Below are 12,957 nucleotides of genomic sequence, written 5' to 3' on the forward strand. Positions count from 1 at the left end.
TTGAATAAATTAATTTATACTTAAAGAAAAATATTAGCAATTAACATCAAAACAAGGGTGATGGTAAACTTATCAACCAAGTAAAACAGGATCAAGTAGTAAGTAAAACAGATTTGCAAAGCACAAAATGAATGGACCAAGTTCAATCAATCAAACATCATCAATGACGCGTACATGAATTTAACAAGTTACTTTGTCATCAAGTTTAAATGAAATGCGCACGCTTTCATACAAATGTATATTGACTAGACATGTTATAAACAACCCTTTTTTTTTTCAATAACTTCAGCATCTACTGTCCTTTTCTCTTGCTCCCCAGATAATGAGATAATTGACTTGGTTTTTGTCCAATTACTAAATGTTATAAACAACCACATTACACATATTCCTAAACCAAATTTCTAAATTTTTGACATAAACGCATTTACAAACAACATGTCACTGGAAAAATATTATTGGTGCTTTGAAAAAATTAATTTCATTCAATTAATTGTGTTAATGAGTCAATCAATACCACTTAATAATAAAATGTATTTGAGTTATGTATTTTACAATTTCATTGTATTTAAACAAAACTCAAATTTAATGTTCACATCATAGATTAAACTTCCATGAATTTTCAAATTTTTGAATTTTCTCCTATATATCTTCCTATTTCTTATTTAATCACATCTCCTATACTCGGTTTTAGATTGTAGAATGTAGACTAAAACCTTTCCTAAGTATTACAACTGCATAGTCCTTGTTTGCATCACATCTTAGATCATACTTTTTAGTCAAAGTTAATAGTGATTTATATTCCACACAAAGAACCTATAAACAACAGGGAAAGTAGAATCAAAACTCAAAAAAGTAACAATTCTTTACCACACCAATTAGCACCACAGTTTGACTGACTGACCTGTAATGATAGGAGCTTGTTCTTACTAAACGAATTTTTACACATTGTTGATTAAATCACCACAAATTAACTCGCAGGCAACCATACAATTTCAAGATGGAAAATATATATTTTATTGCATTAACAATCAAATAATGTTAGCATAACCCAATAGTAAAACATAAGTTAGTTTCAAAGAAAGACAGATAATTTTGATTTGGTTTATGAAAATAAATTCAGTGATAAATTTCATGTGCCAATATTATTTAAATCCAAAAAGAGAGGTTATTCTTAATTAAAAAAACAAAGTAATTTATAATAAATTATGATAAATGAGGCGCAAAATAAATCAACTTTTCAAACCCTTAATAATAAAAGTAAAATGGAAAGTTCATATGAGCAAGTGGCTTACGTACCTGCTGAAAGAAAGTTCACAGCTTTCTCAGTCCAAGGAAATTTGTCCTTTTCACATCCCTCCGGAAAAAAGAAAACCTTTTAAAAAATAATAAAAATTAAAAATGAAAGCCAGGAGGATCATCAATCCTAGTAAATCTATTTTTCTAAATAAAATAAATAATAAATAATAAAACATCCACATTAATTAGCGAATGGCTTACGTACCTGAAGAGTGAAGAGTCAGCGAACTACCTTGCTGAGCTCTATATAAGGAACACCTCCCTTCGTATCTCCCTCTAATTTAGTCAAGAGAGAAAAACGAAGGAAGCTGCCGCACAATCCTCTCTAGCTTGAAGAAACCGAAACGAAGAACCAATCCGCCATTAGAAATGCCGAGAAATGAGCATGTTTAGCCTGTTCTCCAATCACAACGAACATCATCACCAGCACCATGACAATGATCATCATCTCCATCAAACACTTGATCCCCATGGCCAAGGTCATCATCATCATCATGGCATCAAAAGCATTTTTTCTCATTTTCATCACCGCCGCCACCGCCACCACAACGGGAGAGCACTGCATGGGCCGCCGTCTCCGACGAATGAGAGCTCATCAGTGTTGATGATGGAGGAGAACATCAACGCCGCCGAGCTCATTTTCTCTAAGTGGGACGCGGAGAAGAATGCCTACGCTAAGATCAAGTTGCTCTTCAGTGACGACCGAGAAGAAGCGGAACAGTTCCTCCGCGCGGTGGCTGAGCTCCAGAACGCCATGGTGTTCTTCGTCGACAATGAGCTCGGCGGAGCTACAGTGTCCCGCTCTCATGCTTTGGTGCGAGCCCAGAATCTTATGCAGACCGCCATGCGACGCCTCGAGCGAGAATTTTACCAGATTCTCTCTGCGAACCATGACCAGATGTATCCAGAGTCGGTCACGACGATATCCTCTGTTTCCTCGATCTCGACTGTGATTGAGGGACGGGGACGATCCTGATGAAGAGATCCGCGCTGCGGGTGAGTTTATCAGCGAGATGGAGAGCTCTTCGGCACTCGCCGTGGCGGATCTTCGTGCCATCGCCGGCGCCATGATCTCCGCTGGATACGGCAAGGAGTGCGTGAAAATCTACAAAATTCTCAGGAAATCCATAGTTGATGAGGGGCTCTACCGCTTTAGGGTTTGAAAAGCTCACCGTTAAACAAGTCCAGAAACTCTCTCGGGAAACGCTCGATCTTAGGATCCGGACATGGATCTCCGCCGCCAATGTCGCCGTTAAAACCCTCTTCGCCGGCGAGCGGATTCTCTGCGACCAGGTCTTCGGTGGGTCAGAATCAATTAGCGAGTCCTGCTTCGCCGACATAGCCAGAGACGCAGCCGTCCAGCTTCCTCGGATTTGCGGAATTGGTAGCCAAATCCAAGAGATCGCCGGACAAATTGTTCAAAATCTTAGACCTCTATAGCATGATCTCGGAGCTCTGGCCGGACATTGAATCCATTTTCTCCTTCGATTCAACCTCCGCGGTGCGATCTCAAGCGCAAGCATCACTCCAGAAAGCTCCGCGAGGCGGCAAGATCCACCCTGGCCGACATCGAGGTGGAGATCCAGAAGGACGCCTCGAAATCACCACCTCCACGGGCCGGAATCCATCCATTGACGCGATACGCTATGAACTACATCTCCTCACTCACGGATCACGAAGCGACCATTGACGAGATCTTCGCTGATTCACCGATCCCGGTGAAAAGCCCTTCTCCGGCAACGACTCCGTCCATCAATTGGCTTCTACTGCGGCTGCTTCTGGTGCTTCTCTCCAAGCTCGATTCCAAGGCCGGAATGTACCGCGACGAGGCGATCTCGTACTTGTTCCTCGCCAACAACATGTGGTTCATCGTGAGCAAAGCCAAAGAGGGCAAGCTAGGGCTTCTATTGGGAGAGGAGTGGGAGGCTCTGCATATCGAGCAGGCGAGGCAATACGCCACGAACTACGAGAAGCTGGCCTGGCATAAGCCAGCGGATGCCACGACGAAGACGTCGGCGGCGACGGCGCCGGAGAAAATGAGAGCCTTCACCGCGGCGTTCGAAGAGACGCTGAGATCGCAGAGAGAGTTCGAGATTGAAGACGAATCATTCAAGCAGGAGGTGAAGGACGATATCGCGGGAATGATGTTACCGGGTTCTTTATAAGCAGTGCATTGAGACCTTATCGGATTCGGGTGCATCTGTGATCAAGTTCGCACCCGCTGATTTGATCAGCGGGTTATCAGATCTGTTTGAAGTGGTTAACAGGTCAGGGTTGAAAGAGGAATAACCATAGCAGCTCTTCACGGCATTTTTTATTATAATGTATTATAAAATTTATTTTTTATTTTTTTAATCCACACCCTTAATTTATTATAAATTGAAAGAGTTCAAAATTGAAGACGATGATCTGCTGCCTAATCCTCTTGCTCTCTCCTGTTATGCTCGTTAGGGAGTCTCTTTCTCTGGAGGTTGTTTTTTTATTTCGTCGCATAATTTGTTATAGGTTTTTCTCTCGTTATCTCATTTGTATTTTTTTAATTTATTGTCTGATATGTAGTTTCGAGTCGTTGGGTTTATAAACCACTTTTTATAGTTGTTGTTTTTGCTTTTTTCCCTATATTTTTCTTTTACCATATTTATATTTCTTTTTTGTACGCGTTTTTTTCATTTTTAATGCATTGTGGTTTATCAATTTAAAAAAAGAGTTTGATGCATATTTATCATAATTCATGAATGATTGCAGTGTGGATGTACAAGAATTTAATTTTTTTTAAAAAAATAGATAAACTACGAATGTATTATAAAAGTGAAGTAAAAATACAAAACACATACAACAACAACATGTTCACTAGGATTGAAACCCAAAACAAAAAAGAAAAAAATTTAACAACAAAATAATAAATAAATAAATTCATTGTCGAACTGGATGAATAGAATTGAAGGAGCTCAGACTAAAGAGGCCTCGTTGATGGAGAGTCGTCTACCTCACTTGTTGGAGTTGAAGGTAGAGGGGAATTCAAAATTTTTCTAATATATATATATATATATAGGTAAACACCAGGTATAGTTCGGATACTTACAAATCACAAAGGTGGTATACGTAGATAGGTAATACCTGATTTTTTCCCCCACATATCATCTAATAGGGTTGTTGGGTTATCGGGTTATCGGGTATGGATATTGTTTCTCTGGAAACCCGATCCGATAGCCCATCTATAGGTTATTACCTATAAATAGTCTTCTCTCGTGATTCCATCTCTTCGGAACTAGGGTTTCGTCTTCCTTCTCGCAGCGCCGCCGTGAGAGAAAATCATTCCGATGGGTGAGAATTCGATCTCCGTCGCCATTTTTTTTCATTGGATATGCTTCTCCTTTTCAGTTGTCCCTCTTCTTTGGCAGCGAGAATCAAGGTTCATGAGTTGCGAGGGAAGTCCAAAGCGGATCTGCTTACTCAGCTGAAGGACCTCAAGGCGGAGCTGGCCCTTCTCCGTGTCGCCAAGGTCACCGGTGGTGCCCCCAACAAGCTCTCGAAGATGTGCGCTTTCTCTGATCTTTTGCTTTGTTATTCTGTGCCTATGAATTCTAACCTATCATGTGTTCGATAAAATGCGGCAGAAAAGTGGTGAGGTTGTCAATCGCGCAGGTGCTGACAGTGATCTCGCAGAAGCAGAAGGCGGCGCTCAGGGAGGTTTATAAGAAGAAGAAGCTCCTTCCCCTTGACCTCCGCCCCAAGAAGACTCGTACCATCAGGCGCCGCCTCTCCAAGCACCAGGTACTGCATTTGTGCTTTAATCTTTCTAAGTTAAACATACCGAATAATTTGTGATTTTGCTTGCCATTTGAATCCTAAAAATAGAATTTTTATCAACTTCGTGGCTGTTTCTCATTAGACATTAGTCTTAAAAAGAGAAATTCTTGTCAACAGTTTGCATCGAAATCTGAATAGGCTCTTGGTAAATATGATGAATTGATTTACAGCTTCTAAACAATCCATCCTTCCTAGATAAGAGTGTATGTGGGGGTTGGTTCTTGAATTCAATTTCTGATTCACTGATGAAAAAGACCCTTGCATGTTTATATATTGTTTTAAGGTTTGCTATTGTAATTAGTTAAATGAATTAACCCTTCCCCCCTCCCCTGGTTCCATTGTTTCTTCTTTGATGATAGTATTCTTGCTGTCTTCTTTGGACAATGAATCTGCTAAGCTATACATTATCCTGTTACCCCATGGATGCATTTGTTGGAAAGTGAATCTAAGCACCCTGTAGATTTGACCTAGGCTTAATATTAGTTTGCTTTATTTCCTAGAAACATTAGTTAGTGTTATCTACTGGACACATTCCTCAACTAGAACCTTGTGATCCAAAGTCCAACTATGGGTGTTATGGAACTTGTTAAGCTTGGGGAGGTGAGGTGAGGTGAGGCTGATGAAATAGGGATGGCGGGCATGCAGGCAGGATTAGGGGACCGAAATGGCTGCCTATGAAGTTTAGGCTGTAATTTAACATTTCAATAATTTGGGTTTTCTGGTTTAGTTTTCCTTGTGGCTCCCCTGGGTGGGGTTCAGCAAGTGTCAATTGCACCACCTTATACTATCACCAAAGGAAGTAGTTTTAAGTTTCTTTAATAATCAGGATTTCTTTGAGTTTGTAGAATTTTCTGTTTGTTTGCTCAAAATGCATTACAATATACTAGTTTTTAAGACATTGTTACTCTTGATCTATCCTATATAAACGGTTCTAACATATACTTAATTTTTTATTCAGTTGTCATTGAAGACAGAGCGGGAGAAGAAACGAGAGCTGTACTTCCCAATGAGAAAATATGCCATCAAGGCATGAGCAAGTTTTGGGCCTAGACTTTTTTCTTTTTTTCTCTCAACCAGTAGTACATGCTCTAGTCGGTTTGTGTTCTTCCAGGATGAATGCTTTCTGTATCCTTGAGTATTCCTATTTTGTTCTTAATTTAAAACCTTGTCTGGATTTATTGAAGTTAATGTCTGAGTGCAATTTCCAATCCTTTCATCTTATCATCACTAATTGCCAACTTGTTTGTGGATTTAATTCAAGCTCTTCTTGCAATATGCTATATCAATACAGAGCTCTCTACAACCTTGAATTTTCTGGATATTTAGCAGCCTTTTTGTTCTGTGACCAATTCACAGCCAAGGGAAAACACAAAATATTATTTGAGGTGTCAAGCATTAACTATAAGAAAATTTTCTAGCTGCGTCCCACTTCCATAAAACGTTAATAATAATATTTAAATAATACTTTATAAAACAATGATGCGAAGCACCTCATTAATAGAATCAAAGGATGTATATTCCATACATCAACTCGGATGTACACCATCCGCTCCGATGCACATCTCTTTTTCCAACCTGTATTCTTACTTTAGTAGTATGGTAATCACAATCCATGTAGCAGTTTAAAAAGCTAAACATATTGCAAATTACAGGTTTCCATAGATGTTCCCCAGACCAACTCCAATGTACAGCATAATGAAACAAAAGCATCAACTCCAATTATGGACAAGATGTGCTAAAATTACTTCAATAAACGCCACAGAAGTGAATGTCGAGCGCTGATAGCAGCATGTAGCACCCTCGCAGATCAAAGGCTATGAGGGGCCGGGTCTAGTTAAGGGCAGTAGTGAATAGGAATGGCCTTTGATCATATTCCAGCATGAACTCAGAGACAAGGTCTTCCAATAAGTCCTCTTGTAACATTCCCTTGTATATCCATTCCAATCATATCAACTTCTTCTTCCCAATTTAGCCATTTCAATTCAAGGAAACTCTCTAGGTTGCCAGTCAGTTCCTTTCTGTTTTTCACCACCATTTGCCAGACCTTCTCGACTAGATCATCACGGGACTTTATTGGCCTAAACGTTCTCGTTTGTTTCATCCATGGATGCAAGTTTCTGTAAGCAGTACCGATTTCTGCTAATTCTAAGTTTATAAGATCAAACAGATGCCTTCTTTCAGATTTTGGCCATGACACCAGAAAGTTGTACTTCTTTTCAAGGTTATCGAACACATTCATCTGAACTGGATATTCAACTGAGCGAAATGGATCTGGGAACATATCCAGGTCTGTACCATGAACACCTGAATCAATGAGTACATCAAGCAGGTAAGAGAAAGTCACGATCAGCTTCATCTTTAAATGACTGTAGAATTTCTCCGGCATTTGTAGTAAAATGGCCTTCTCCTACAGCATCATCATCATCATCACTTACTATCAACTCTGATTGCTCTGAGTCTATGTCTAAGGACTCCAACTTAAGACGTCGAAGTTGCCTTCGGAGTTCTAATTCAACACAAAAAGGAAAGAGAAGAAATGAACAAATTGAAGTAGTGTTATTGATGCTATTACATGAAAGGAAATTTCCCACTAAATTGTATCACTTACCCTTTAAGATCTGCGCAGACTCTCTCGAAGCATCCACTGCTGGAATTCTCTTCTTCAGAAGTAGGATCAAGAACAGACACAGGACTTGGTTGCTCAGATTCCTTGGAACCTGAGGAGGACCTTGATTCAATTGAATGAAGGTGAGATGGAACCGGTTGGTCCACTTGAAGGCCAGATGTCTCCTGTAGGTAAGATGGTGATGAATAATTATTTTGAATCAGAATAGCAACAAATTACTTGTTATTATAGAAATATAGTTTGGCAACACTGGAGAAACTAGATATCCCAATGCACATCTAGTGAGTCATAAAAACAGTTTATTCTACATAGTTATTTTCTAAAATTCTAGCAAATATAGCAAAGGACGTGAAAACAAACCTTTATCGTGAAATCATTCTGACGATGACCATATGTGTCTGGTTTACTCAACTGCTCATTGGCCACATGAGAAGATGTTCTTGTTTCTGGAACAGGGGAATCATGGACTAGGTGCCTTGTGTCATCCTCAGAAGGTTCAAAGATCATACCTTTATTGGGATGATGACTCTTAGAAGCTGTATTCCTTAACTCCTCGAGATTCACATGTATCTCTCTTACAGGTAGTATATTTTCTTCACCACAAACATCCAACCGTGCAGCTCTATTTCTCTGGCATCTGAAGCTTCTGCGAGACAAGCTCCCCATCTGATCAATCGGTTCCAATATAAAGTCATCAGCCTCGAGATTGAGCATGTCTTTAGGTATATAACAATCACTATTTTTATTTTCAGCATCTCTGCATCTGGCACCAGAAGAAGATGGGGCGGAGACAGATCTTTGCAACTTTCGAGTACACCTTTCTTCCCAGGCATCACTACCACGAAAACCATAAGAAAGACTTTGTCTGCTAATAACTCCAGATTTAGCCAGTCTTTCATCCCTTGTAGTAGCAATATTATTGAGAAATGCATATGGTGTTTCCATGACAGAGAGAGCAAGCATTTCTCCCAAAGTACCTGAGTCTTTGTCAACAAGACCCATCTCCGGCGACCGTTTGGTCATCTTCCATTTCTCTGACAGACCTTTCTTATCCTCCCTGCTCATAGATGTTGATGTTTTAGTTGAATAAGAAGATGAGGAACTTGAATTATCATTCAGGGTACATTGAAATTCCTCGGTGTTAACACGTGATCTCCCTGTTCTCTTCTTCTTCCTCTTCATTTGTGTATCATAATTTATACTCTGTTTCATTTGCTCCATAATTTCCCGAGCAACATCTCTAGAACCTTGAACATTATGAGGCATGAATTCCATATCATCTAGTGACTTCCGCAAGGCTCTTCCTTTAGCATGCACTTCCCGAATAACAGACATTAGTGTTTCCTCACGCCATTTGTGATCAAACCGAAAATCATCGTCATATCTTGATAAATTAACAGTTCTTGCTGTCTTGTGAACTTTACTGAGACGAGGTTTTAAAACCACAATCTGAGTTGGATGCCTGCAACCATCAGCTTCGACCCCATAGTCTAACTTTGACAACATGTGTGAGAGAGCAGACTTGTGCTCGTTGAGAGAACTGCTGTCATGTCTAATGGCAGGTTTCCTAAAATACGCAATGTCATCTACTTGTATACGTGCACGTCTCCTACCACTCCTTTCTGATTGAGGACATACCTCACTGTGTTTAGCTTCTCGAGCTCGAGTTGATTTTAGGATAGTGATGTGGCTTGCGTGAGGGGGTGGAGCACCCTTCAAGTCTTGGAGATGTTTTGAAAATAAGGAATTGGGTTCTTGGAGAAATTTCAGAAAAGGGTCCTTGTTCAAATCTGATATTTCCAGCATGTCATCAAGCTTGTGCGGCTTTTGAAGCGTTTCAACAGTTGATAGATGCTTTGAGTCCATATACTTGGTGTCACTTCTTCCTGAGTATGATATTCCCCTTCGAATTGATTGATTTTTCTGCTTCTCAGACTTTGATGTTTCAGCAATTTCATAAACATCTTTGATATCTTCATGTTCATCCAAAGTCTTCTGAGCTGAATGATCTTCGGAAGATACATACTTGTCTTCAAAACCACTAAATGATTCATGAGAACGACGAGTATCCATCACATTGTGTTTCTTCTGGACTGCATGAGCAGGCAATGTATCCAGGCCCATCAGTCTTGCAACCAGACTAGGTGAATGCCGTCTAATCTCTGATTCTTTTGATATCTCTTCATCTATAAGTGTCCTTATGGGTGTTCCACCGCCTCTCCTATATGAACTTTGCCTGACCTCCTGGGCAAACTGAACAAGTGATACCATAATAAACACATTAATACCTGAACTGAAGCTCTGGGAATATATTCAGCATGAAAGAAGTAATACATGATAAAAGGCAACTAATCCAAATGCTAGCAATGTCAAGTTAGCAGTCCTCAAATTACAATGCAAGTCACAAAGTGGTATCACACTTTCAAGTTCATACTCATACATAATTCAGTATGTAATAAAAAGCTAACAAGGACTATCATCTCATGATCTATTGAGAGAGAAAATTTCAGACACAGAAGACCTGTATTTCCAACAGGAACAAAAGTGAACTTACAGAATTTCCTTGTAAAGGAAAGCCATCATCATAGTTGGAAGCATCTGGTATGTTTGAGGCATATTCTCTCTGTCTGATGCGCCCTTTGCCTGAAATAATGCCCATATTCATCAGAAAACAGGGTAATTGTATCAAAAGTCAATCAAAAGCTAGCATCACAGTAAAATTCACTGACAAATGCTTAATATATATATTAGAATGCTCAATAGTTTTTCCAAAAACCAAGTAGTTTTCACAACAATAATTCTATTTTATACAAGACAAAATCATAGAATGCTTAATATTAGAAGCCCTCTCAAACGCACTGAGACCCTTTCTTAGAGTGTCCTCCGCTGTAAGAATTGGCATTGAGATTCATGGAAGGTTGATATAAAGGTTGGCACCAAAATTTAGAGATCCAAACAGTAACACATTGTGAAAAATCAGATCAACACTTAAAGAAAACACTCTCAACACCACCAATGATCATAGGATTGCCTAAATTTAACATGAGAAAAAAGTGGATTATGCTAAATAAATTTCATAGAACAAAACATAAATAAATAAATAAATAAATAAAGATAATCCTAAACAAAACAGCAAAAAAGCTTTAGCTGTGATTTACATAAGCTGCAAACACAAAAGAGAAGTACAATTACTAAAGAGTAAATCCAGCCAAGAGTTCTAATAAATAAACAAGTGGGAAGAACAGACAAAGGTGAGATTTTTATTTCATAAAAAAGACGCAAAAATAAAATTTTTTGAATAAAACCAGAAAAATTAACACGATACACAGAGCATGACAGAAGTCAGACAGAGTTCAGTACCTTTTCTCTTAATCCAATAAAAAAATTTAAAAAAATATATCAACATTTTTAAGAAGAACTCCAACAAGTTTTCACCGATGAGCATTTTCTTTAAAGCATCAAAACCATCAAAATTCATCAATTAACAAAATAATAAATCAGCATGAAAAAAAAAACTCAAAACCCAGAGAAGCAGAAGAAGAAGGGAAAAACTCAAGCAAAAGGCGGCATTGAGAAGGACTCCGACCTTCTCCACTCGCTCGGTCCACAGAAGCGACGATCCCCTTCCTCCCAACCCCAGACCCTCCACGCTTGGACCTCTGTTTAGCTCCGTATCCGATCCAGTCCATCTCTTCCAATTCAACGATGAAACCGTGGGCGAGAAGCTAAGACAACAAGCTCAAGCACTGAAGAGAGACAAAGAGACAAGGAAAGGTGGGTCTCCGTAGATGCTGGCGTCTTGGGGAGCGAGACTCTCACCGACAGAGCTCCAAGGTCGTCAATGGCGTCCTTGGAGGCAATGCATCTCACTCTCTTTCTCTCTTTGTAAATAGCGACAAAACTACACTGTTTTCCTCGTTGGGACATCTTTTCGAAGAGAATCGAATAGTTACTCGCAGGCGTACGTTAGTGTTGTTTATTAAGAGTACGTGGCCGTCATTCATTGGACAATTTCGTCGAGTCTCGTTACGGTGCTCCGCGGAGGAGTGGATTTTGGCTGGATTTGAATTTCAAAGCGGGCTGGGCTCTGTCTGCGGGTTTTACGAGGTACCCGGTTTGTTAACGGGCCTATGTTTTTTTAAAAAATAATTGAGAGATAACTAATAATTTTAAAATAAATAAATGCATTTATTTTTATGTTATATATATAGATATTCTATTGTTTGCAAAAAATTATTATTAATTTTTATATTAATCAATTTGCAAAATTAACGCCTTTATTTCAGTAAAGCCATCATATTGTCTTGCATGCATAAAAACACAAAGAGTGAAGTAATGAAGCAGGAGATGAGATTGCTGTTTACTCTTTAAAATTTAAAAAAATAAAAAAAAATATATATATATGTATATATTCGTTTATTATTTGTTTAGTATTTTGTTATGAAGCACATGTGAAGGATAGAGAGTCAAAAAGAAGAAGATAATTTATATTATTTGCCCTGAATTTCTGAAGTTTACTGTGGAAGAAGACACCTGCTCTTTGGTGTTGATGTGATGGAAAAAGAATTAATAAAGAGTGAAAATTAAATAAATAAAAGCAAGGAAAAAAAATAGCACGGAAGAGGACCAATAATAGAGGTACAAATACTAGTTAAGGTGGAAAGCTAATAGAGAAGAGAGACACAATGACATGCAGTGTATATCACTTTATAACATATAATTCAAGCTTTGTTTGGTAAAGCCACACCATTTATAATTTATTTCTAGTTTGATATGTCTTTTGTTAGGTAAAGGATGAGTCAGGTTGGCCAACATGTCATATCTTCAAACAATCTAGACTTCAAAGACTTTAAAACTTTTTATATCATTAAATATTCACTGAGATTTATTAACTTTTGACTAATTATGTTGTTTAACTTGAATGATTATATATTTTTTATAACAAAATAAATAAATCAAGAATTTATTGAAGTTATGTTGTATTTTGTTTGCTTCTTGTGATGGTTTAGTGATGATGGTAAAATCAAAGTTGCATTTGATAATGATATTTGATTTATCAGATATAGACTTATGAAGATGTAATGTCATAAAAATGATTATTATTGAAAATGTGTCGATATCAATCTAGTGATATATTCCTAGTTTGCTTGAATTGTTTTAATAAAAATCGACAAACACTGTCAAGAGACAGATAAGTACAAAAATGCACTTATTATAGTAGCTTA

The 12,957-nt window shown here is 38.4% G+C and overlaps 2 protein-coding genes and 1 pseudogene across 2 annotated transcripts; 2 read left to right on the top strand and 1 right to left on the bottom strand.

The window, feature by feature from the left end:
* Positions 1-1,507: 1,507 nt before the first annotated feature.
* Positions 1,508-3,595, top strand: LOC120264606 (annotated as a pseudogene).
* Positions 3,596-4,529: 934 nt separating this feature from the next.
* Positions 4,530-6,330, top strand: LOC120264437 (60S ribosomal protein L35-like). The gene is made up of 4 exons (XM_039272250.1): positions 4,530-4,620; positions 4,698-4,833; positions 4,914-5,070; positions 6,065-6,330. The coding sequence occupies exons 1-4, from the start codon at positions 4,617-4,619 to the stop codon at positions 6,137-6,139; spliced, it is 372 nt and encodes a 123-aa protein (XP_039128184.1). The 5' UTR covers positions 4,530-4,616; the 3' UTR covers positions 6,140-6,330.
* A 413-nt stretch (positions 6,331-6,743) lies between these two features.
* LOC120265361 lies at positions 6,744-11,612 on the bottom strand. Its single transcript, XM_039273233.1, is given in 7 exon segments — positions 6,744-7,035; positions 7,037-7,444; positions 7,446-7,612; positions 7,716-7,896; positions 8,093-9,985; positions 10,287-10,375; positions 11,319-11,612. Coding segments are annotated over 7 exon segments (2,940 nt in total). The 5' UTR covers positions 11,422-11,612; the 3' UTR covers positions 6,744-6,936.
* Between the last annotated feature and the right edge of the window lie 1,345 nt (positions 11,613-12,957).

The sequence above is a fragment of the Dioscorea cayenensis genome, chromosome 7, assembly GCF_009730915.1.
Source record: "Dioscorea cayenensis subsp. rotundata cultivar TDr96_F1 chromosome 7, TDr96_F1_v2_PseudoChromosome.rev07_lg8_w22 25.fasta, whole genome shotgun sequence".
NCBI classification, from domain to species: Eukaryota; Viridiplantae; Streptophyta; class Magnoliopsida; order Dioscoreales; family Dioscoreaceae; genus Dioscorea; species Dioscorea cayenensis.

Excerpts from the sequence above, each read along its gene's own strand:
- LOC120264437 (XM_039272250.1), top strand. Across the intron at positions 4,834-4,913 it reads CCCAACAAGCTCTCGAAGAT|AAAAGTGGTGAGGTTGTCAA; the intron begins GTGCGCTTTCTC and ends AAAATGCGGCAG. Across the intron at positions 5,071-6,064 it reads GCCGCCTCTCCAAGCACCAG|TTGTCATTGAAGACAGAGCG; the intron begins GTACTGCATTTG and ends TTTTTTATTCAG.